The sequence below is a fragment of the Rhinatrema bivittatum genome, chromosome 2 (genome assembly GCF_901001135.1).
Source record: "Rhinatrema bivittatum chromosome 2, aRhiBiv1.1, whole genome shotgun sequence".
Taxonomy (NCBI): Eukaryota; Metazoa; Chordata; class Amphibia; order Gymnophiona; family Rhinatrematidae; genus Rhinatrema; species Rhinatrema bivittatum.
The window spans coordinates 544,648,849-544,675,200 of record NC_042616.1 but is presented as its reverse complement, the minus strand read 5'-3'; the positions used below and the strand labels follow the sequence as shown (position 1 = coordinate 544,675,200).

Genomic DNA, 26,352 nt, shown 5'->3' with positions numbered 1-26,352 from the left:
ATATTTAAAACTAATCGGAGAATGGTTAAATGTGAATTGATTATTTACTCTTTCAAATAATAGAAGGACTAGGGACACTCCATGAAGTTAACAAGTAGCACATTTAAAACAAATCAGAGAAAATTCTTTTTCACTCAATGCATAATTAAACTCTGGAATTTATTGCCAGAGGATGTGTTTAGTGCAGTTAGTCTAGCTGTGTTTAAAAATGGATTGGATAAGTTCTTGGAGAAGTCCATTACCTGCTATTAATTAAATTGACTTAGAAAATAGCCACTGCTATTACTAGCAACAGTAACATGGAATAGACTTAGTTTTTGGGTACTTGCCAGGTTCTTATGGCCTGGATTGGCCACTGTTGGAAACAGGATGCTGGGCTTGATGGACCCTTGGTCTGACCCAGCATGGCATTTTCCTATGTTCTTATTGTAGTACATTATGTACCTAAATACATACTCTCCATAGACCGGACTAATATTCTTACGTCCATTGGTATCCGGAAGAGTAGAAACTTAGAAAACATCATCATGGGGAAGTCTACTAAGGGCCTCATTTTCCAAGGAGTTACCGCGGGAGATAAATTCGCAAATCGCGCTAACAGCCGTTAACGCGATTTGCGAATGCAAATTCTTAATTTAGTATTCAGGGGGTGGAGTTGGGGCGGAGTTTATGTAAAATGATCATGTGTGGCAAAATGGCCGCAGTGGTAGCGCGGCTCCTAACGGGTTATCGCAGTTCACGATATTCCCAGTTTCAGTGAGAGAGAGAGAGAGAGAGAGAGAGAGAGAGAGAGAGAGAGAGAGAGAGAGAGAGAGAGAGAGAGAGCGCGCACCTTCCTATAGTGCCTATGCCCTAGACAGGTATTTGTATCCCTATGGGAGGGCCACCTAGTAACTCGAGGTGGGGATTAGGTATGAGCGTAGGGGGTTGGGGGCCACTTTCACATTCAACATGAGACCTACGGAAAGAACAGTGGTCTCTAGTGAAGATTTGCTGGCTGTCGGAGTGAGGACACTCACTCCAAGAAGAGATTTGGGCAACGTTTTCTCAACCTAACAGGTCACTCCGACGGCCAGCAAATCTTCACTAGAGACCACTGTTCTTTCCGTAGGTCTCATGTTGAATGTGAAAGTGGCCCCCAACCCCCTATGCTCATAGTAGAGAAGTCGATTAAAAAGATTATTCTAATAAATTTACACCCATTCAGGTTGTAATATATATCCGTAAGGGGTTAATATTATTCTCCTGGCCCACCGGACTCACAGCTGGTAGACTGCTTGGTCTGGAATTTTAAATGATACGCAAGTACTTTCGCACATGATATAAAATTGCAGCATATTTCCACTTGTGCGCTGATACGCATGTTTATGGGTGCATGCGCATTCCTTTTTAAATTACCTAGTTAGTTTTTAAGGATTTTTCTGTTTTCTTTCACCAGTCTTCACTTCCCTTAAAGATGTTATTAAATAAGATAAACATTTTAATAATTTATTGTACAATGAAAACCCTTAGCAACTATGATTCTTAGGTTTTGCTGTAATCACTAGTATATTATGCAAACCTTGGTGTTATATCCTCAGTTTATTATCTGGAGAGCCCCAGCTGTTCAGCTTGGAGAAGAGACAGCTGAGGGGGGATATGATAGAGGTCTATAAAATCATGAGAGGACTAGGCTGGTTAAATGTGAATTGATTATTTACTCTTTCAAATAATAGAAGGACTAGGGGCACTCCATGAAGTTAACAAGTAGCACATTTAAAACAAATCAGAGAAAATTCTTTTTCACTCAGTGTACAATTAAACTCTGGAATTTGTTGCCAGAGGTATGGTTAAGGCAGTTGTAACTGGGTTTAAAAAAGGTTTGGATAAGTACCTGGAGGAGAAGTCCATTAACTGCTATTAATCAATTTGACTCAGGGAAAAGCTACTGCTACTACTGTCATTAGTAGCATGGGATCTATTTAATGTTTGGGTACTTCCCAGGTACTTGTAACCTGGTTTGGCTACTGTTGGAAACAGGATACTGAGCTTGATGAACTCTAGGTCTGACCCAATATGGTAACTTCTTAAGTTCCTGTTTTATCTTCTCTTCTCAGAAGCTTTCCTTTTTATCCCAAACCTACCATGTGCAGTTATGTGCAGTTTATTTTTGCCTGCTACATATTCTTTCATACTAAGATATTTTTTTTCTTAGTGTAGCCAAGTTTCTCTCCTAGATGAGCTGTTATTGTCAGGAATAAAATTCAAAAAAGGAAATTTGTTGTATTAATGTTGGGTTACTGAATGTATTGAGAATAAGCATTCGTAAATTGTAAAACTGAGTCACTGATGACATGAAACACTGATATTTCGCATACTGCACCAAAGCTCATTTCAGCATCGATTTTGACTTACAGTTGCTGATATGCTAGTTATATTTGATTGTGTTTTCTGTTTTTATAGTATAATACTGTTAAGAAAATTGTATTATTATTTTACAGTTATCAAAGTTGAATAATACAACTCTTCAAATCTGGCTAAAGCAGCATGGCATTTACGTGAAATCAAGAGATAAGAAAGAAGAGCTTGTCTCTAAAATTATGCAGTTCATTAGTGAATCTTAAATATCATCTGAGTATAAGCACTGTGGCTCATATAATTTGGAATGTTAATGCAAAAGAAATAAAAGAACATCTAGTGTAAGATTTCAATAGCATTTATCTTTACCAAAATTTGTATAAGAATTTGTTGTTAGCTGTGTTGAAGAAAAAGTTACATTTCACTTGCATATTTTTTTAAGTTCTGTTCTGTATAGCTGTTCTCTTATGTCATTATTACTATTCATTATCAGTGAAGGAAGTTCCATATTAACTCTTAATATGTGCTGAGAAGATTAGCTGTTGAATGTCTAACTCAAGATAGTCAACTCTGTTCTTAATGGCTCAAAAATGGATCTGGTTTTCAGAATATCCACAATGAATATTCATGAGATATATATGCATATATTGTATTTGATATAAGAAACAGATTTATTTGCATAATTTGTTTCTCCTGAAAATTAGACCTGTTTGAAGATCTCAAGGATTGGTATTAAGAACCTTTTGTGTAGCTGTTGAGAAGTATTTAAAAGCAAGTGAAAACTGCAAGTTGAGAAACAAAGGCCAAGGTTGATCTTGTTCAATGTGATTCACAGAAACTGGGAAAAAATAATGAACACATCAAAATGAATTTATTAAGCAACTGTGCATAACTAGTCTAATCACATATGCACACACATACACAAAAGTATTTTAAATAAACCATACACACAGTTACCCCAACATGCATTTATGTTCTCAATAGCCTGCATCAGCCTAAGTAAGAAAAATCTGAAAAGTGAGCTCCCCACTTTCTTTCAAGTCATACTGTAAACATTTAAACAAGATATACAGAACCATGATAGTATTCATGAATATTTACACACATGCTAAGGCATCACATACAATTATGATTACAGGTGATGAATGCCAAATCTCAAGTCTGACAATATGGCCTTGAATTATTATGTCCATAAAACATGATTTTCATGCAGGCATTTAAGAATTTAGGTGGTATAAACTGGAGACTGGGAGCACTTTTATCAGGCACTGAATTTTATTTTGCTAGTCCACAAACCTTTTGACTCCACTCAAGTATCATAAAGGCAACATTGTGGGTTTCAATCATAGACCTTCAATGTTCTGCAGGCAACAAATCCAGTATTTCCTCCCTGCCTGCCTTAGTGTTGATATTGATTGCTTACATTCATACTTTTTTGTGATTCCATATCATCTGTGAGTGAGTATCATGAACATTTATATTGGTCAGGATACCTGATTTGAGTGTTTTCAGTATGATTGGAGGGGAAGTTCATATTTAAACATTTACCATACCTATGTTGAAGCAAAGGATTTTTTATGTATAATTATTTTAAATTGTAATAACTGATTTTAAATGTCTAAAAAACTATATCCATAGACAGTACTTTTTTGACTTTTTGGAATTGTTAATAAAAATATATATGCCATCGGGTCAGAGGGTTTACATTGCATAAGCTAGAATGTCCTTGGAGATGAATACATATATTATTAATTTATAATTCCAAGATTTGATATTGTTTGTGAGGTTATTTATGTGGCTGTTTAAACTGGAGTGATTTATATTTTTCTGTTAAAGAGATTCTAGGTCAGGGGTGTTCAACTCCAAAGTTCGAGAGCCACAAACAAGCCTGGTTTTCAGGCTTTCCACAATGAATATGCATGAGATGGATTTTACATATAATGGAGGCAGTGCATACAGATCTATCTCATGCATATTCAATGTGGATAGCTTGAAAACCTGGCCTTTTTTTCACTTTCCAGGACCAAAGTTGGCCTCCCTCATTCTAATTTGTGATTTAAATTTGTCTTAGGAGGGTGGGATGTGTTGTTTTTGTTTGGTTGAAGTTTTATTATTTTTATACTAATGAAATTTTGAATTTGTAATATGCTTTTTTAAATCATTATGATTAATAAATACAAAGTAAAGTGACATAGACTCATAGAGAGCAAAAATGAACTGATCTAATTTTGAATTTTAAGGGTTCATACATTTTAATTGGTTGTACTCATGTTTAATAAATGAAATGTGAAATTTTCACTAGATTTTTCTAGTCTTTGTGAGTCATGGGGTTTTCCTATATAAATATGTGCTCATATTTTAATGCTTTAATGTATTTCTTATGTAAATTGTTGATCGGTTGTCATGTGTAAAGATAAGTTGTTCAGTTGTAGATGAAAATTGACAGAAAAGCAATAGTTCCATAAACCTATATACAGCAAGCCAGTTGCATAGTCAGAAATGATTTTTTTTTTTGGGGGGGGGGGCCCAAGGTTAACAGTTGACATATAGATCTAGTTCCTATTCATTGTACTTTTAATCGATAAATAATGCATCAGAGGCACCTGACAATGGATTTCTAAGTAGTTTCATCATGAATGATGCTTTAAAATATTTTAATTCTATTATTTAAAATACTTACTAGCAAAATAATACCTTATTAATCTGTATTCATTTATTTTATATTTTTAACAATTTATAAATACACATGATGTAAAACGTAAACAAATACATAACAGAAACATTAGATCACATCACATAATAAAACAAATATCAATGTATTTTTATGAATCCTCTTCAAAAATGCAGAGAATATCATAACTACAATAAAACAGCAATAATCATAATCATCGTAAAAACTTAAGATTTGCAACAGGTGCAGAACAGAGCTAGGACATGCAAAACAACATATTCAAATTCTGATGCCACCTCAGTAACAGCAAAACAAACTCTCTCCAGTACCAAACATTTTGTGAAGTAAGACAAAACCCTACAAAACAAAAAAAACCAAATCTAACAATGCTTAGAACCTTGCCATACTATACCATAACAGCAGTAACTCTCAGGTCTCAAATAGCAGCAACCTTATCTACAAAAAGGCAGCAATGGCAAAAATTACACCTAACCCTAGAACACTAATACACCATCTAGTGAGAAAACAGAACAAGCTGAACTACAAATCCCTACAAAGAAACTGCACACTAGCCAAAATACTGCACTTCTGTCATACATGTGCAACACAGACAGATCCTTACCTAATACAGAATAAAGGAATACAAATTAGAAACAAATATGCAGATACAACTGAAATGGAAAGCCTGAGAAACCAGACTCTGTGAACACCGGAATACTAAAGAAACTGCAAAATATAAATATATAAGAAATGCACATTCCCAAATAATTTTTTTTACCTTTCTTGCTTGATCTTATTTTTCTAATCGGTTGGTCCCAGTCTCTTTGTACCCCTTGGCTGTCTTTTCCTAATTCCTTTATCAGGGTCTTTTTTATTCTTTCTGTTTCTTCTCTCTCTTCTTGTCTTCTTTCCTTCCTCCTTCCTCCTTCATACACACACACATACACACACAGACTCACTTTCACATGTGCACTCTCACCCACATACTCAATCAGGCTTCCACTCTCATATGCTCTCTCAGACCCATGCAGGCTTTCACTGTGTCACGTCCCCCCCTTCCCCCCCCCCCCCACTACACACACACAGGCTCTCACTCTTACATGTTGTTTCTCACATGCAGGCTCCTATTCCCTCTCACATACACACAAGCTCTCACTCTTACACATGTTCTCTCTCACATGCAGGCTCTCACAGACACACAGAGGCTCTTACTCTCACAAGTAGGCTGCCACTCCCACATACATTCACTCCCTCACACTCACACACAGGGTCTCATTCCCACATGCTCTCGCTCTCTCTTACATACTGGCTCTTACACTCACAAGCTCTCTCTCTCTCTCACACACACACACACACACCCCTCCATTTCCACATATTCTCTCTCATACACATACATACATACACACCCAGACTCCCATTCACACCTCCCCCCCAGGTAGGCTCCCATTCATACCCCAACCCACCTCACCCTACGACAGGCTCCCATTTGCAAACATACCCAGGCAGGCTCCCATTCACACAAACACATCCAGGCAGGCTCCCATTCACTCACAAACACAAAACCCAGGCAGTCTCCCCATCAGAAGCAGAAGGGGGAGCCCATTCTGCTGTTCCTCCTCGGGTGCCAGCTCTTGCACTATTCAAAACTCTTGCGGCTAGCACATCCTTTATGCTGATCTTGTGCTTTCTACCTTTATCGCTCCTTGGCTTTCTTGTGGAAAAAGATCAAGGATAGTCCATGTATATCATTTGGTAAGGGGAAAAGTATCTGTATTTTTATGAAATATGAGTTACACTATATATATTTAAAGACTGATTTTATTGGTTCTCTTTGATGGGACGAGAGGGGAGGGGTTAAAGAAAATTGCTTCCTTGTTTAGGTCACTAAATCCATTATCATAATGTTGTCTTGCCTTTTAATTCCATTTTAGAATTTGTTAATAAATATATGTTAGAATGGACTTTGAAGAGTAAACCAGCAGGGTGCACACGCAGCTTGTTGGCTTTACAGCTCAGTTGGCATGTTGATTTCCTTAAATTCTGAGCCACGATGGTGCTGCAGAAGATATAACCACTGTAGTTTGCTAGTTTTTATTAAATGTATTTAAAAGATAAATAAGAATGGGTAGGTAAGCTATTGCTGGAATGCTGAAAAAAGGATATCTGTAGGGATGGACTTTTGGGGTCTAGCCAGGCAGATCTTTTGCCTTTTAAGAAGAACAAATATTGAACAAATATTTGATAAGCCAGGGTATCTGTTAGGCAATATTTATAAGCTGCAATGAGGAATGCAAAACTAGTTACACTTTAAGGGATCGATATTCAGCTGCTGAGAGGCTAGTTAAGTTAGCCATATATACTTATCTGACTAACTTAACTGGGATATTCAGTGGCACGACAATGCCACTGAATATACCCAGTTATCTTAAAGTTAGCCAGATAGGTATATCCTGCTAACTTTAGACTTCCCGTATAGCGTGGCTAGAGTTAGCCAATTAACCTAACCAGCTAACTCTGCTCCTCCCAGAAATATCTATTGCCACCGCAGGAATGCCCTCGACATATCTGGCTATATTCTAGCTGGATAACTCATTATTCAGCTAGAATATAGCAGGATAAAAGTTTTAAAATTTCAGTTTGGCCACTTAGATAACTTTTCTGTTATCCTTGTTGTGTCCATCAGTGCCCGATGCCCTATCTCCGCCCTCCTTACCTCTCTGGCGCCGCCTCCTCTGTGCGCGGGAAGATTGGCTGCCGCGGCATTCTCCGGCCACTTGTCCTCTGGCGTTCCCAGACCGTCTCGACGCTGCAACCGCCATGTTTCCTGGAGGCCTAGGGGTGTGCGCACAGCGCGACCCCGATTGAAGTACTGGCATTGGCACGAACCTCGGGGGCGTCCCTCGAAGATGACATCACCCGCGTCGGATATTTAAGGTCTTGGAATTTGCTAACACATCGAGTTAGCAAGGGTTTCGCTACCTAAGCTACTCTGCCTCCTCGGACTTACCAGAGGTACCCGCTCCTTGGGGGCCTCACTCTCTCTTTGTTTTTCAGGCAACAGTCTGGAACCGGTACTCGCTCCTTGAGGGCCCTGATCCCAGACTTGCTTCGTATACTCTTCTGCCTGGAAGTCATCACTACCAACTATATCAGCTACATCAGTGACTTACCATCTTTCTCTCTGAGCTTTCCCTGGAACCAGGTACTCACTCCTCGAGGGCCTATTCTTTCCAGCTCCTGGGCTTCATTGGGACGTTGTGTGAGTGTTACCATCTGCATACCCTGCCTACTCACTATATTCTCAGTCTCTCTTCAGCTCAGCCTCCAGGGATCACTGTTCCAGTATCTGAGGGACTGCAGCCCAGCTGGGCATTCCAGCTCACTACTGCCATCTCTGGTGGTTCAGTATACTGTCTAACTAAAAGAACTAGTGTGTGTTTGTCTCCATACTCTGAGCCTGACCGGTGGTCGCTCTCGGGATCTTCCCCCGGAGGCGTGGCCATCTGCCACCGGCCCAAGGATCCACCCTAAATAAATAACAGAAAATAAAAATCCTTCTAAATGGTTTTTGATATCAGCCCCTAAGAGTCTATAATGGGCATTTAATTAGCAATATAACAATCAGTTGTATGTTAAAAAGCAATAGACTGTTATTAGGAGGTTTACTAATCTTAAACAGTTTACTTTCAGTAACTAAAACAGAATGTCTAGTATGTGTTTTAATAGTATTATAAGAGTATTTTAAGTAGCAGAATACAGAACAGATATATTAAATATTTTCCCCTCAGCTAAGTATGCAGTTCTTTTAAGTGTTATGTATTGTATCCAAATAAAGAACTAACACAGATCTTTACTTTTTTAAAAATATCTTTGTCAAATGTGATAAATACATCACAAATAAAAATATTTAAAAAAAATTATATGTAGGCAGGAGGCAAAGTAACATTGAATTAACACAAGCTTCACTTCTTGTTTTTGCATATGTTGGACACATGGGGGAACACATGGACAAGTAGTTCCATAAATGCTTAATAGGAGAAACTTAGTGCATCTCTTACATGCTTGTCTATATTACTGCAGAAATACTGATATATTGATACCTTCACATTATTACACACAGAAGCTTTCTGCTGTGACTGTTTCCACTACAGTATCACAAAAGGTGGAATACATAAATAAAATTTAGGGGTGCAAGTTTAATTTTTGTCTCCACTCTGCAGTCAATAACCAAAGTACAATCAAGACCCAAAGAAGAAGAAAAGTATTCTGAGGCCAGAAAAGACACCGCAAAAGCTACCGGTATATGAAATGTATTGCATGATATTCTGAAATAAATTAAAATTAGTTCCAACAAGATTATATACATTATTTAACAAGAAACAGTATTGACTAGAAATAAAATGTTAAATATTTAACAATAGAGGGGAAGATTTTATAAAACTACGCGCGCCAGGCACGAACAAAAGTACGCCGGATTTCAATAGATACGCGCGTATCTGTTAAAATCCGGGGTCAGCGCACGCAAGGCTGCCCAAAATCGGCAGCCTGTGTGCGCCGAGCCGCGCAGCCTGCCTCCGTTCCCTCCGAGACCGCTCTGAAATCGGAGCGGCCTCGGAGGGAACTTTCCTTCCACCCACCCGCACCTTCCCCTATCTAAACCCCCCCCCCAGCCCTACCTAACCCCCCCTACCTTTGCTGCACAAGTTACGCCTGCCCTGGGTCAGCCGCCAACGCTCCATGGTCTAGTCCGGGGGCTGGTCCGGAGGCCACGGCCACACCCTCAGAACGCCCCCGATGATGCGCCGGCTGCGACACGCCCCCCCCCCCAGGAAAGCCCCGGGACTTACGCGTGTCCTGGGGCTTTGCACGCGCCGGCAGCCTATGCAAGATAGGCTTGGTGCGCGCAGGGAGGGTTTGGGGTAGGTTTTCGGGGGTTACGCATGCAACCCTTTGAAAATCTACCCCATAATGATTTCATTAAAATAATTTTGCAACAGCTAACTTGCTATATGCCAAATAGACACTAATTAGATACTCTTAATAAAGGGGTGTCAAACAATATTTGTTGGGGGATGGAAATGCCCTAGCCTTCAAGATAACCAAAATATATAAATCACTAGACTTGTTGAATACAAATCGTATCAATATTCACTATGGATGTCTTGAAAAACAGACTGCTCTGCAGCCCTCAATTACCACACTTTGACACCCCTGACCTTAAAGAAATTTCAGTTTCTATATTATTTTTTTGTAACATTGGTGTGCTTGTACCTTGAAAACTGTATTTTCATGCTAGTGTTTTAAGTATAAAAAACTGAGAATATTTTTATGCTATATGAGGCGGATTTTAAAAGGGTTATGCGCACCAAGCCTATTTTGCATAGGCCCGGCGACGCTCACAAGCCCCGGGATGCGTGTATGTCCCTGGGCTTTGTGAAAGGGGCAAGGGCGGGACTGAGGCCTCCGACACAGTGGCCGTGCCGGGGGATTGCACACTGGCAGCTGGTCTGTACCCTCAGGTTATGCCTGCCAGAGGCAGGCGTAAATAACAAAACAAAGGTGGGGGGTAGGGCTGGGGGACGGGTTAGATAGGGGAAGGGAGGGGAAGGTGGGGTGGTGGAAGGAAAGATCCCTCCGAGGCCACTCCGATTTTGGAGTAGCCTCGGAGGGAACAGGGAAAGCTATCAAGGCTCCCCTAGGACTCGGCGCATGCAAGGTGCACTAGTGTGCACCCCCTTGCGCATGCTGACCCCGGATTTTATAACATGCGCGCGGCTGTGCGCGCATGTTATAAAATTGGGCATACATTTGTGTGCGCCGGGTAACATGCACCAATGTAGGCCACGCACAGGTTTTAAAATCTGCCCCTATGTGCAGAATGTTTATTAAATGCAAAAATAGTTAAGCACATGTAGTGACACAATGTTAGGTTCCATATTAGGAACTACCACCCAGGATAAATATCTAGGCATCGTAGTGGATAATTCATTGAAATTGTCAGCTCAGTGTGCTGCAGCAGTCAAAAAAGCAAACAGAATGTTAGGAATTATTAGGAAAGGAATAGTGAATTAAACAGAAAATGTCATAATGCCTCTGTATCTCTCCATGGTGAGACCGCACCTTGAGTACTGTGTACAGTTCTGGTCACCGCATCTCAAAAATGATATAGTTGCACTGGAGAAGGTACAGAGAAGGCAACCAAAATGATAAAGTGGATGGAACAGCTCCTCTATGATTATTGACTAAAGAGGTTAGGGCTGTTCAGCTTGGAGAAAAGATGGCTGAGGGGGGATATGATAGAGGTCTTTAAAATCATGCGAGGTCTAGAACAGGTAGATGTGAATCAGTTATTTACACCTTCGGATAATAGAAGGACTGGGGGCACTAATCTGAAGGGGATAATAAAAGGACTGGGGGCACTACTCTGAAGGGGACTCCAGCCTCCAGGAAATGGACACCAGATAGGAATGGATTTACTCCCAAGAAATTGTCAGCTGGAGACGAGGTCCGGGGCAAGTGAGCTGAACCCATAACTTAAGGACTGGCAGAACTTCAGGACCAGAACCTAACAGAGGACATCAGAAACGAGACTTGGAACTCAGGGTTGGAATGTAGGACATCAGATATGAATGGACACCGGTACGTCGGGACATTAGGACATCTATGTCATCTGGACATCAGGGAACTTTGAGGGAGGAGAACCACAGGGATGACTGGAACATGACGGATGAAGACATCAGGAGAATAGAAGGTCTGGACATACGGAGACAAGGGGACGTCAGGACATCCAGAGATAGAGAGATATCAGGACAACTGAAGATGAGAAGACATCTGGAGACACGGTGATGTCAGGACATCTGAAGACATGGAGACATCGGGACATCTGAAGACAAGAGGACGAGATCCGACGAGAGACCAGGAAATGGAATGAAGACAATGACGCAGGTTCAAGAACCATGGACAAAGACAAGAAGGACCAATGAAGAACAGAGTGCCTTGAAGAAGAGAAGAGGGATCATGGAGGACTCCTGGAGTAAAGAGCTGGAACTGAAGATCTAGGAGAGGTCCAACTCCATGATCAACTCCTTGCGAAGGGCAGACTGACTGAAGGCTGAGACCTTTTGTAAGGCTGAAGAAGAAACATCTAGATGACATCACAAGGAGGAGCCAGAACGACTGGCCCTTTAAATAGGCTGAAGAGCGCGGCCCCATGCCTAAGGAAGCAGGCAGGTCCTCGGACAGTGGCCATGTTGTAAAGAGAAGCTGAAGCAGGCCCGAGGCGTTGGAGGCGCCTCCTGCTGCAAAGAAGGAAGACTGAAGATGATGGCAGCTTCCCGACTGTATGAAGAGGAGCTCCAGAGCAGCCTCCAGGCCACGGAAGAGGACTCGATCGATTGTGGCCTCCGGGCCACAATCGATCGAAGAGGAGCTTTGGGGTAGCCTCCAGGCTGCTGAAGAAGAGAACTTCGGCGGCGGCCTAGCTGCGAAAAGATGGCAGAGGCGGCACCCAGGCCACGAGGAAGGCAGCAGTGACTTCAAGCCATGAAGAAGGGCATCGATGGCGGCCTCTGAGCCACGAAGAGGAGCGGCGGTCTCAGTCCCAAGGAAGATGGGCGGCCTCCTGGCCGCGAAGAGGAACAAGGTTGGCGCTTGACGGTGATCTCCTGCCGCAAGAAGCGGGGAAACTGGCGTCAGCCTTCAGGCTGCGAGAAGGCTGGCGTCGGCAGCCTCCAGGCCACATGGGGACTTTGGTGTCGGAAAGCCGGCAGAAGGTAAGAGGCTGCTTGTGAGCTAGTCTCACAAGCAGAATTGCAACACCCAGACAGGCATTTCCTTGTTTTGGGCTGTTTCTGGAGAGATAGAAAGAGAGGGAGAGAGAGAGAGAGATGTGATTTGGAGTGAGGGAAGATACACAAAGATGAGATTTCTAAAATGTTCTCTTGCCCTAGATTGATGCATCTCTGCCTGAGTACTATCAAGCTAGGGTGAGACAAGATTATAGAAATCTCATCTTTGTGTATCTTTCCTCATTCCAAATCACATCCAATCTTCACTGATGTGTACTGTGTACATCTGAGTGTGCATGTAAACCTGGCCCCAAAACCCAAGTCCACCATCAAAACCTCATCTCGAGTTACTAGATGACCCTCCTATAATGGTATAAATAGATGACAAATATGTTTGCCACCCTAGAGGCTCTCTCTCCCTCTCCTTCTCCTTCTCCCTCTCCCCATAATGTGATTAAATAATGCATGTGTTAGGGTGATAGCCTCATGCATTTTGATGAATGACTCTGTTCGGTTGCTATGGGAATATGGTTGTGTAAATGTAAATTAGGGTCCTTTAAATTTACAGTATGTTGTGTATTTAATGTTAATTTGGCAATGATCTGCAGGGGAACAATCAATCTAATTGATCAAGGCTAGGTCGCTCCCTTGTTTTAACTAAATCCCAAATTGAGTTTTGATGTGAAAATGTCTCTTGTCCTCTTACATGGGACTGGAGTTTATAAATAAAAGAATAAACTTAGAGGTGGGTGGGAGGGAAAGAAAGACACTAAAAGAAACTACCTACCATGCCTAGTCTTTTTTAAAACCAAGGCACACATACAAACTAAAATAAATTACCACCTTTCCTAGCCTTTTTTAAAATGTATTTATTTAAAAACGTTAATATTCAGTCATATCAATTTTTTTAGGTCAAAACAGTTTACAAATTTAAATATACATAAATCAAGACACACACACTAAAAATTAATTTACCCCACAATTTAATCTCTCCCCAAACGTTTTAGTCCCAATATTACCATGGAAGCAAAACTAACCAGTCCTCTTCAGCCACAAGAAAAATCTTCTCCTCCTCTCAATACTCCCTCAGGATTCTTTTTAAACGGGTCATAGTCTCAAATAGATCACAATTTCTTAAGCAGCTTATATTATAAACCCGGCGCTGCACAAACGAAGGCCCTATTTCTACTAGTCCTGGATAGGCTTGGCTCTTTATTCGATGGAACCAATAACCATGTCTCAGATACCAATCTTTTTATCCAACCAGGCACATACAATTTTAAGCGATCCTGAAGATATTTTAGCAGCTGCTGACCAGCACCCCTTACACAAGTAACTAGATCATAAATCCTACAAATTCTAACACTAAACAGATTATATCATATGAATATACAGAAATTTAAATATTTTGCATTCACTAGGGATTGTTAGAATATGTAAACAGGAATCAAGGTTCTGCTACCTATTATCCTTGCATGCAATACAATAGGACTTATTGGCAATTGGTCCAACTTCTTCTTGTAGATCAGAGGGGTGGGGAGGTCAGATGATCAGTCTGCACTCATACTTGATTTATGATGGTAATGACCACAATTCCAAAGTTCCCCTGTCTTATTTGATGTCATGCTTTTTTGCAGCATGTCCCTGACAGTTACAGGTGATGTGATTCTTGTCAATCATGGGTCACATTGTCTGCACTCTGAACAGTGTCACTGTAACTTTCCACCCAGGATGTTATTTGGCTTCATAGCAAGATGTTTCCCATTATTTTGGTAAAACAGGAAAGCAGCCTTGTATGTCTGCATGCACTAACAGTTCTTATAGGAATTGGTGATTTTTGCTGTTCCACTGACGTCAGCGGTTTGTAATATTTCATCTTGATTCTCAGAAATTAATATAAATCTGTCTTCAGCCTATTGAATTGTCTGAAATCTTGTTCCTTGTATTACATACAAATTGTAATAATAATTTTTGCAGAACTGTGCTAATTACAATATATAGAAAGTTGTATCTGAGCATTCTTAGTCTCCTGTTGTCTTTGTATCCAATTTGTATAAGTTTAAAACAAAAAAAAAGTCAAACCTCACACTAATACTACTGCCTCTTACTTTTCTTAATTTTTGTTGATCTCTTCAACCTTGGTATCTGATTTGAGGCATTAATTGCCCTTTTGCCATCCTCCATCTAAAGGAACATCTGCAAGATACTTCCAAGAAGCTCAGCCTTTCTTCTCTGGCATTGGTTTCCAGTAAGGAAGTTCCACCCACTCCACCCTAATCAGTACAGCTAATTGGGGACAAATGGGGATCTTGCAGCTATGATATGACAGGTTTTAATTCTCCTTTCCCACTTCTATTCACGTTATCACAATGACCCAGTCAATGATTACTTGCATGATGTACAGTTAAATATAATCTATTGGGGGAAAATGAAGACAGTCTTTTATATTAAATTTGTATATTCTTTATAAAGAATACACAGCTTATATGCAGCCATCAAGCACATGCATCTCTAATAAAATAAACTTAAAATATGTGCCATTAATTTTTTAAACCAGATGTTGTGGGAAAGTTTTTTGTAAAAGTGCAATAGTAACATAGGGAAGCAAGACATGTGGCTCGCTTTGACTTTTCCCCCTCCATACAAACCACAGTACACATTTATGGTTTATAAAACAAGGCCACAGTTTATTGCACACAAAACCCGAGCCCACAAAACTTAATATACAATCAATGTAAAACACCCCCTCCCATTGTCCAAAGTCACTTACCACCATGTCCCAATGGTAAGGATAAGCCATCTCCCCCCTAGCTCTTACCCCACCACGTCCCAGTGAGGGTAAAAGCACGGTCTGAGCATCAGACCCCCCTGCTCATTGGCTATCTCATGTAGCAGCCCCAAACTACATAAGATTCTCCCCCCCTCCTCGATTGCCATTTTAAAACACAATACTAACACATAACAACTTTGGGCTCAGGTTTCCGCCACAGACAAGGATAACCTTGGTTTCCCTTGTTCCCCCACTGCGGCCTCCTATGATCCCTTTAATACCTCTTCTAATCTTTCCTGCAAGGTATTGTTTTTTTCAATAATATTTTATTAAGAACCATCCAGGCAAAATACAACATGAACCGTATAAAGAATGAATACAGGTTATTTGGAGGTCCATGATTTTTTGCTTAAATCACCAACCAACCCTCCCCCCATCCACCCCCGCCATTTGAAACAAAGTCTCTTAGTAATTGTCCTCTCGGAGTGTGCAGTACCAAATATAACAATACGGTAAAAGGGTAAAAATCAAAGTGGAGAAAAAAGGAAATAGTCACTTTCCTATGTTAAATAGTCTGGGTGCGTCAAATTATGGTGAGGATTAGGAGACTTCCAAGGGTGCAAGGTTCTGAATCCCTTGTGAGAGCGATTTATAGAAGGTGTACCAAATGTCTCTGAACAATCTCTTCTTCTTCACAGAAAAATGCTTGTATAAAGACCCATATTCTAATTGGTACAGTTCCAACATTACAGCCTTCCACATCTCAAGCGTTGGGGCAGTCTGCTCAAGCCAACGAATCATTATACATTTTTTTACTACTAAACAAGCCTTAGAAAAAAAGAGCACATTGTCATGATTTAAGGACAGTTCCCCCATATCGTTATGTAACAAACAAAAAGAAACAGACCAATGGAGTTCAAGATTAAACAGCACAGACAGCCAAGCCCATACCTCCTCCCAAAACAGTTGAATACAGGAACATTCCCAAAGACAATGGATAAAATTAGCATCCGCTTCCCCACATTTCAAGCAGGTATTCGTGGTAACAATACCCATAAGGGGTAGGGGTGTGCATTCGTTTTGAACGCATATGTAAAACGCAACTTTTTTTTTTTTTTAACTTAAAAAAAGTGATGATGCGCAACGCATCGCATTTTCAATTTATTCAACGTAGCTACGTTGAATACGTTGAACCTAAATAAACACTTAAACCCCCACCCTCCTGACCCCCCCAAGACCCCCCCAAGCTGGCCAAAAGTTCCGGTTGGGTCCAACGGGGGTCCCGGAGTGGAGGCGCGGAGAAACACGTGACGTCCGCGTCACCACGACGTGACGCCGATGTCACGTGCTCCTCGCAAAGGAAAACAGCGATGGCTTCCTGACTCCCCGCTGGACCACCAGGGAGTTTTGGTAAGTCTTGGGGGGAGATTAAGGAGGGTGAGGGGTTTAAATTTTTATTTAGGGAACCGGTGAACGTATGGACAGACCCTCAACTTATGGGATTCTCCATATATCCATATTGAACGAAATCGGCCCCTGCCTTCAACTTATCAACTTATGAACGCAAACTTTTTGTCTGCACATCCCTAATAAGGGGTGCCCTAGTCGGAGAAATAATGGTTCAGTGAAAAATACGTTGTTGTAATTCCCGATAGGTGACATTGTTAGTTAATGTGGGTATGACTGAATAGCAGGAGGTTAACATTCGATCCGTAAGGTTTTCCCCACAATCCCTAGACCACTTAAGCCCAAGTTTGAGATAGATAGATTGTGGAATCACTGTCATATAGAATTTATATAGGGAGGACAGGTTCCCTTTATTCACCTCCAATACCGTGAACAGGGCTCGACTTGTACAATTATCAATAGGGCCTTTGATGGTTTTAAACATGGAATTACATCTCTCACGTATATGCCCTGCAAGGTATTGTTAAACAAATCTATGCCTACCTCAGAAAGGTGCACTCCATCTACATGGAACAAACCTTCCAGCCCCTCCCAAGACCAATCATGTCTAACCCAAAAACCACCCTGGTGAATCATCCACTTCTCGATCTGACGATTAATTTTTTCTAACTCCCTGTTTCCAAATCGGCTCATGCCTGTGCAGAATTCGAACAATTATGTCCGACCAACCCACCCATGTATTAGGCATCCAATTCATTTATTTATTTATCGAGTTTTATATACCATCATTCGGTATCACCATCACAACAGTTTACAAAGTTTCGATGTTTAACAGAGTTTACAAAAGGTTCTTGTGATTGTTAACATAGATATTGTAGGCTTTATAAACGTAGTTCGGATGTCAAACTATACATTTTCGGTTATGTGTTATATTACCTGCTTGCATTGGCTCCACATGTTTGCATAGGATCAGTAGGAGGGAAGTGATGTTTGAGAGTCATTGGGTAAGTTGGTAGGCTTTGGTAAACATCCAGGTTTATAGTTCTTTTTTGAAAGTTTTTAAGTTTTGCTGTGTTCTAAGTTCGATTGGGAGGGTATTCCAGAGTTTGCGGCTTCCTAGGGATATGGCTCTCTTCCGAGTTGAGGTGAGTTGTTTGGAATGAGCAGGTGGAATCTTTAATAGACCTTTATTAGCTGAGCAGAGGTTTCTCTTTGGCGAGTGCAGTTTTATGGATCTACTTAGCCAGTTTGTTTGTTTTTCGTATATTATTTTGTGTAATATGGATAGTATTTATGATGCAAGCAAAGTCTTTCCTCACTAGCGCTACTAACTCCCGACAAGAAAATCTCCCAATATCGTTAACCCACAGATGCACTATAAGAATCTGGGGGATACCCCAATATTTAACAAGCCCCTGCAGGAATGATACCAAGTCTTCCCATTTCATTCCCCTCCTGCTAAACCATTGAATTGTCCAATCCTTGGTGTCCAATGTCAAATGCTCTCCATATGGTCTCTTCGCCACCCTTTGCTGAGCCCAGGGTATGAAGGAATGGCCCATGACCCAGGCACACTCATGTCTGCCAACCCCCCCCCCCTCCCCCCCGTGGTTCTGGAAATGAAAAGTAAACCATTACTCTCTTGCGAAATTCCTTCCAACTCTCTCCACCCTTATTTTTTTTTATCCTCATTTTCTGACTTAAGAATTAAATGCGTTTGATCTCCACTGCCCCATGGATTGAATCATCTGTACCGGCATCCCTAATTCCGCTGCAGTGGTAGCTGCTCCTATACAGAAGGAGTGGGATGTATAATACTCCGTGTCCCAACCCAATCCTGTTACCACTAACTTCAAAACTTTTGAGAACTGGAAACTGGTCAATGGTGTTCCGTCAGCATGTACTAAGAACAAGCCAGATACCACAGGCCTCACCTGCACAAAAGCTTGCGTAGCCCTTACTGGGCAAACTAACTCGTCACATATTGGCACTAGGGTAATCCAATGCCCTCTTCCCCGCTGATCCACTTATATTTGTAAATGCACAGGGTAACCACACTCTCTTATACCCACACGTGTTTGGCTAACAGACCAGCCCCATAAATATTCGCCTTAGAGCTTGCAACCAGTTCACTAATTCTCATTGCTCCAAAGAAAGCAAGTGCGAAAGCCGCTCTAAACAGCAATATCTGGTACCTTGACCAGCAGACCACTGTCACCTGGTGCGCTATCACTAGGGAGGAGGAATTAGCCTAGTGGTAGAGAAGTGGGCTACAAACCAGGAGACCAGCATTCAAGTCCCGCTGTCGCTCCTTGTGACCTTGGGCAAGTCACTTTACCCTCCATTGCCTTAGGTAAAAAACTTAGATTGAAAACCCTCTGGGGATAGGGAAATACCTACAGTACCTGAATGTAAACCGATGCGATATCTCTGATCAAATGTTGGTATATTTAAAAAAAAAAAAATCTGCATAACAAATGGGCTGCCTTTTGTCCAATACTAAACCCTGATCCCACTGCCAACCCCGTAACACCCTTTGAACAATGAAACTGATGACAGGGTTTCCCCAACCCCTTAATTTCTGAAAAAATGCAAAACCCGCTAACTGGGCGTATACCGACCATAATGAATAACCGTTAAACCTGGCTCATATGATAAATTGCACAATGTCATAATCGCTGGCGCCCCCCCTCCACCAGACTGTCTGCAAAAAATGGGCCACTACTCCTCTGCCCGCTAAATATGACCATGTGGTCGGTGCCAAGGATGCCTGGATTAATTTCCATGTTTCTGACTGCCGAGCTTCCACAGATGCTCCGGGAATGGCTCTCCCATCCCATTCGCTTGCGGGGCCAATGCCCTGAAGACAGTCCACTTGAAACAAGAAAGAGCATCAGCAATCAAATTCCGATTTCCTGGCACATGCCGAGCTGTAACAGTAATATTCCATTGCAACAAAGGAATACTAACTCTCTCAACAAAGCTGACACCCGCAAACATTTTGCAGCCTGCCTGTTAATCACTTGAACCACCCCCAGGTTATCACACCAAAATACCACTCTTTTGTTGCATAGCCTATTTCCCCAGATAACCAACACCACTATGATCAGAAACAACTCTAAAAAGTTGATATTCTTGGTGAGACCTTCCTCCCCCCATGTCTCTGGCCAGGGCTCCGCACACCACCTCCGTTGAAAATAAACACCAAAGCAAAAGCCCCAGCTGCATCCTAGTATAGCTCAAGTTCCTGGTTCGACACCTCCCCTTCTTGCATAATACACACACCATTAAACGACTCTAAAAACCCCTCCCACACCCCCAGCTCATCTTTCACTATACAGGTAACTCGAATAGAATGATGACCAGCCTTCACACCGACAGTCATCTCTGAGAGCCGCCGAATGAACGCCCGACCCATCAGAATCACTCGATATGCGAAATTAAGGGAACTGAATAAGGACTGCATCTGCTTTAACATCACCTTAATCGCCTTATGTACAAACTGCACTAACTCCCTTAACTTGTCTACTTTCTCTAAAGGCAAGGAGGAGCTGCAGTTTCTGAATTAAGTAAGGAAGGTCCGGTGACTTTAGAATCTCTTTGGGAACTAGTAGCCTCATATGGCCCACGTTTTCAAGGGCTGACGAGGCAACTGAACTCAATTTCTGGGAAATTGGATAAAGTGTCCCAGGAACACGATGCTAAAATTGGTGAAAATTCAAGCAAAATTATGGAATTACAAACTGCAGTACAATCGTCTCAGAATATGTGTCAAGTGTTAATTCAAGACAAATTAGTTACCAATAGAAGAGTGGAATTTATTGAAAATAGTCTTCGTAGACTGAATTTAAGACTTTTGAACTTTCCAAAAGTTATAGGGGAATCTCCCCGGATGACATTGAGGAGATATATGTTAGAAAGTCTGAAAATGTCAACTGATCAGCTTCCATGTATAAATAAGATTTATTTTCTTCCATTTAACAGGAATAGAGAAAGTAATCCACCACAAGTAAATTTTAGACCCTTGACTGATTAGGTCTGACAAACAAAAAAATCATCAAGATAGTGCAACAAACTGTTTCAACCAGTATGCTGCTGAATCACCCACTGAATGAATGTACTGAAAGCTTCAAAGAATGCACAAGAAACTGCACAACCCATGGGCAAACAGCGATCCACAAAATAATGCCCTTCAAAAAAGAAACCCAACAAACAAAAACTCTCAGGGTGAATGGGTAACAACCGGAAAGCGGACTCAATATCCGCTTTCACCATTAAAGTCCCTTTGCCTGCACCTTGCAGTAAAGTAACTGCCACATCAAACGAAGTGTACCGCACCAAACAAGCCCACCTAGGAATAAAATCATTCACTGACACCCCCGTCGAATAAGATAAATTTAAAATCGAACGGCAGTGCAATGAATGGACCTGCGACCCACCCAACTCGGATTTCCGAAAGCAATTTCTCCCTTGCAATGTCCCTCAAATGCAACGCCAACCTGGCATTCTTTGCTCTACCCCCAAAACCTGGACCTTCATAAGGAATACTAAAACCTACCTTAAAACCAACATACAGGAAAGTACCTAATTTCACATCCAGATAATACCTCAACCAATTCTGTAACTCGGATAAAATAATTGGTGAACCCACCTTTTGCCGTAACACCTCAAGGTTTACTCCCTTTGAGAGAGGCAGAGCCATGACCTTGGGGACATTTCATTGCCGGGTGTGCTCCACCACAAGTGGCGCAAGCATGTCTGAACTTGCACTCTGGAAAAAGACAGGTGAGCTTATTGAACCTCCAACATACATCACTTCCCCCTGCCGCTGGCTTATTCCCCACTTCGGACTTCCTAAAATTCCTGGGTGCTCTAAAGGAACCCCCCTTGTCCACTGTCCATCCCGTAGTTAACTAAGCTGCCATTACCACTCCCCCCCCCCCCCCCCCCCCCCCGAGCCCCTATGCTTTTGACAGTCTGCACACCCTTATTGGTCATTTGTGTTAACCATAGGTGAATATCTTGTGTACTCCATGCCATAAAACGGTTCCCAGCCATTTTATCTCGAAACTTCTCATTGTAGTTGAGCCACACCCAACCTTCATAATCCTTAAATGCTCCTAAAATGCTGTCCGCATAAGACAAAAATGCATCGTATTGCGTCAGATCGGAATGCCCTACTACACTTGCTAATTGCAGAAAACCTTGCACTCAGTTAACTATGTTTTTGGAAATTTTGGTCCCTGCACTACTCCATTTTCCCTTCTTTTTCGCCCTTTTCTTATCCTTCTTACCCCCAACAATTTGAAAATGTTAACATATTTCATTTGCGGATGCACCTGGCTAGGCGTTTGGGAACTTCCTCCCACAACTCGGTCAAGGATGCCAAAGCTGGATGTCCCATATCCTGCCGAGGACCTTCAGCTAAAATAGTACCCTGAACTGGCACCAATCCCCTAGATACTGATGATGACGACGATAAAGTCAAAGAAGAACTAGATCTAGATCTCTTTTTTCTTTTCCCTGTAGCCTGACCCCCCCCCTCCCCCAGCTCTGATTCACTCCTTCTTTTTTTACCTGCCTCCGGACACTGTGCCCTACCACTCGATGCCTCCTCATCATTCGCCTCTACCGCTGTCCCTCTCGTCAAGGGTTCATCCTCATTAGGTGTAAACACCTTGTCACGCCAAGCCTCTTGCTGGGATGTCCCTGGGCACACTGCCTCCTCGGGATCTGGAAGGGAAAAGACACGGCCTCCCATCCCACCCCCTGCCGCAATGCCCTTTTTACCCCTAGCCGTCGTTTTCCTCCCTTTAATACCATCAATGTTGAAGGGGTGCTTGCCCTTCCATCGTTCCCGGGCCACCGGTCTGGTTGCCAGAAACCAGGTAGATATGAATCTTCCACTGCCTCCTCACCATACTGCAGAAGCCAGCCCCCGACACCCCTGCTGCCCCACTGACTATCCCCCTCAGCTGACAAATAAGCCGCACGCTCCACACGGATGCCCTCAAAAAGTCTAGCCTATCATCAAAACGTTCAATCATGGGACTGCCACTTACCCCATACTGCCCTGGCACCCTGTTCCCCTGATTGGACACCATCCTGTGCCTACCGGCAGCATGAACACCTCTGCTGGTCCACTGCCTAGACGCCGATGCATTGCCCTTGGCAGGAGGTTTTTTATTAGAACTTGCCCTAACAGCATGCTTGTCCCTTAACTGAGCACGGTGGGTGGATGGGTTGGGGTGGGCGGGAGGGGGCACCAGGCATGACGCTGTATCCCCCCACTGTGATCTGGCCTGCCTTTTAGGCAGAGGGGATTTTCCCTTGAGGCCTTCACCTCTAGGAGGAGCTTTGCCACCTCAAACCGCAGCTCCTTTTCAGGTAAAAGGGGGTGAGCTAACGTGACCAAGGCTAATGGCATGACCACCTTTCTTAGCTGTGGCAGAGGGTGTACCCCAGGCAAGGCCAGCGGAGGGAGGAGCTACGCCCTCGACCTGCTTATGAAAAGAAAGGAACTCTCCCCCTGACGCATTCAGTGTCATTTCCTCACCAGCCACACATAGGCTCTTCACTTGAATGGGAGGGGGCGGGGGGGGGGAGCAACCATCACATCCTCCGATTCCGGGCTGCTCTCACCTGATTTGGAAACCCAGGGGGGGAAGGGGCAGGAGGGCCCGGCTGGGCGGGAGGAGGGGCCGATAGAGGCAGAGTGGGCGCCGCTGGGATAAGGGCAAGCAAGGTAAAAGCACTCACTGCAGGAGAGCAAGGTGACGCCGCAGCACGTCTCACGGAGGGATGTCTGCCTGAAGGAACTGTGAGCGAAGCTGGAGGAAGGAAATGAGTGCCACGAACCTTAACATGCTTCATGCTACTAATCTAGCCTAAAACGGAGGGCAACTGCCGCGAAAAACCCCGCCTAAAATCAGCAAAACCCAGAAAAAAAGCAGAGACAAAGCCATTTGAGCCTTGCTCCCATTGCCATCTCTATCGGTTAGCTCTTCCCCCCTCCCCCTTCCCCCTTCCCCTCTGATCTCCACTCCCCGTGCTCTCCCCTTGTTACCAGCGGCAGCACAGGACAGGCCCGCACCGCCTTAAAATCTTTAATTGCTTACCTTTGAACACAGCTGTACTCTTGTTAAATGTCTGAGGAATCTGCGGCTGTGTAACAGCTACATAAGTACACAGAACTTAATAGCTTGTTGGAGGACATTTTGGTACAAACTTATCAAACCCAGCCGCAATAAGTGCTAAATACTCAATTATTAATGAGCACTGCAGCAGTCTTATCCTGGATATCTTTGGAATTACAAATGCACATTCCTTGAAAGCATTGCAAGTTTTTAACATTGTGTTGACCCTTGTGTAGAGATAGATGAAATAGACCTGAAATTTATCATTTCAAGGACTCATTGACATGTTTTTATATACCTAAATTATGACTAGTACTAACCAATGGTGAATTAAGGCTGAAATTGCTTGAAGTGGCTTTTTTGTTATTTCACACTTATAGAATGATTTGTAGGAGGTGCCAGTAGAATAAAACCAAATGACTGTGCTGTCTACTCAGAATCCCATATCTGACCAAGTATGGCTGCATGTTCCTCACATGTATGGAACAGAACACAAATATTTGTACCACTTCAGTAAACTGCACTGTATATAGATTTGTCACAATACTAATTTATTTTCTATGTTTACATCATATATATATTCAATATATTTGAGCAACCATTAAATAAGTTTTCAGGCACCCTTATTTAATGTTTTTGTAGAACACCAAGAATTGCTCTAGTTTAGTTTGCTTTATTGGTCTTAATATACTGCCTTTCAATTGAAAATCAAAGTTGTTCACAATCAACATACAAATATACAATAAGATTAATATACCAAAAGTCAGAGAAAATAAACAATTTCATAAAATCATAACACATTCTTTAGTAAACTAGCAATCTAATAAAATAATTGATAGTATCAGTCAAATTGATACCATCTAATGACTAACATTGAAACCTAATTGGCATCAGTCTAAAGCATTCATCATTGTAATGGTGTAATAAAAATATTTGCAGCCCTAGAAGGAGAATGTTGTGATTCAACTGCCCATCTTTGAGTAATTTGTTCTGATTGGTGTCACAGTGTCAGTAGCACAAGATGTGCTGCTTTGACAGTTGTTAATGACACTGCAAAAACCTCTCCAACGGTTATGCTTATACGGCTGGCTAGGCCTTCCAACAAAGAAGTAGAGCAAACTTCCAGCAATGGGATGTTCTATGAGTGTAGTGGTCATTCTGAATGACAGCAAGTATCCATCCCTAAAGGGTAGGTCAGTAGTCAGAGGTTATATAGATGACCCAATGAGTCACTGGGAGGAATTGAAATAGACATTTTCCAGGACGCAATGTGAGGTAGCCATGGGCTGTGACTGCCAATGGCTCCAAGAGGAGAGAGAGTTATTTTCCTCTCTTGTCTATCTAAAGTTTGGAGTGGATTCCACAGGGGAGCCATCTGAATCCAGATTCAGGAGGAATTTTTATCCCAAGGTCTAAGGAATAAAATAGTTTGTCCAGGAGGCTGAGTCACCAGCTAGGTAGTATGCTCCATTTATGAGTAGAAGAAGAGTACTTTTCCTGTCAATAGCAGGGCTGAACTAGCCATGCTGTCATGGGAACTGTCAGTCAGGCCTGGGAGGCGGAGCTTCCTAAATGATGTCAGAGCTTTGCTCTGAGGCTGCGCGTGGTTTCCTGTGCTGATAACAACTCTCCCCAGTCTGTTTTTCCACGCACGGGATCGCACACGGAGCCTCAGACCTCCTCAGACAATTCTTAAATTTAGGAAGAAAAAGCGAACAAAATGAAGGACCATGGCAAGAAGGATGCTCCCCGCCCCTCAAGGTTCAAATCCTGCCTCTGCAGGAAGGTCATGTCTATCACAGATAGACATGACTGCTGCTACAAATGTCTGGGACCAGACCACCTGCTCGAGTCGTCCCCCCCCCCCCCCCCCCCGCTCCCTCATTCAGCGCCAGGGGGGTCCAGACCCCACCAAAACCGCTTGGAACAGGAGGTGAAGGCGTTATTACAACAGCAAGTGATTCACCGCATCCCTCTGACAGAACATCTCGTGGTATTCCACTCCCCCTACTTCCTAATTCCAAAAAAATCTGGGGACCTTCATCCAATCTTGGATCTCAGAGAACTGAACAAGTTCATCGTCAAGGAAAAGTTCAAAATGATCTCTCTCAAATCTCTGCTACCCTTGATCCAGCCTCAGGCCTGGATGTGCTCCATAGACCTCAAGGATGCATACACTCACATTCCTATGCAGCCTTCTTCCTGGCGATACCTGTCTTTCCAAGTGCATGGCTAATACTTCCA

The 26,352-nt window shown here is 42.4% G+C and overlaps 1 protein-coding gene across 1 annotated transcript in view; it reads left to right on the top strand.

Moving 5' to 3' along the window:
* The window catches only part of LOC115085175 (uncharacterized protein C18orf63-like), a 195,792-nt gene extending 191,184 nt beyond the window's left edge, over window positions 1-4,608 (top strand). Inside the window, exon 9 of the mRNA XM_029590877.1 lies at window positions 2,481-4,608. Coding sequence (XP_029446737.1) covers window positions 2,481-2,603 — 123 coding nt within the window. The 3' untranslated portion in view covers window positions 2,604-4,608. The remainder of the gene's footprint in view (window positions 1-2,480) is intronic.
* Window positions 4,609-26,352: the final 21,744 nt, after the last annotated feature.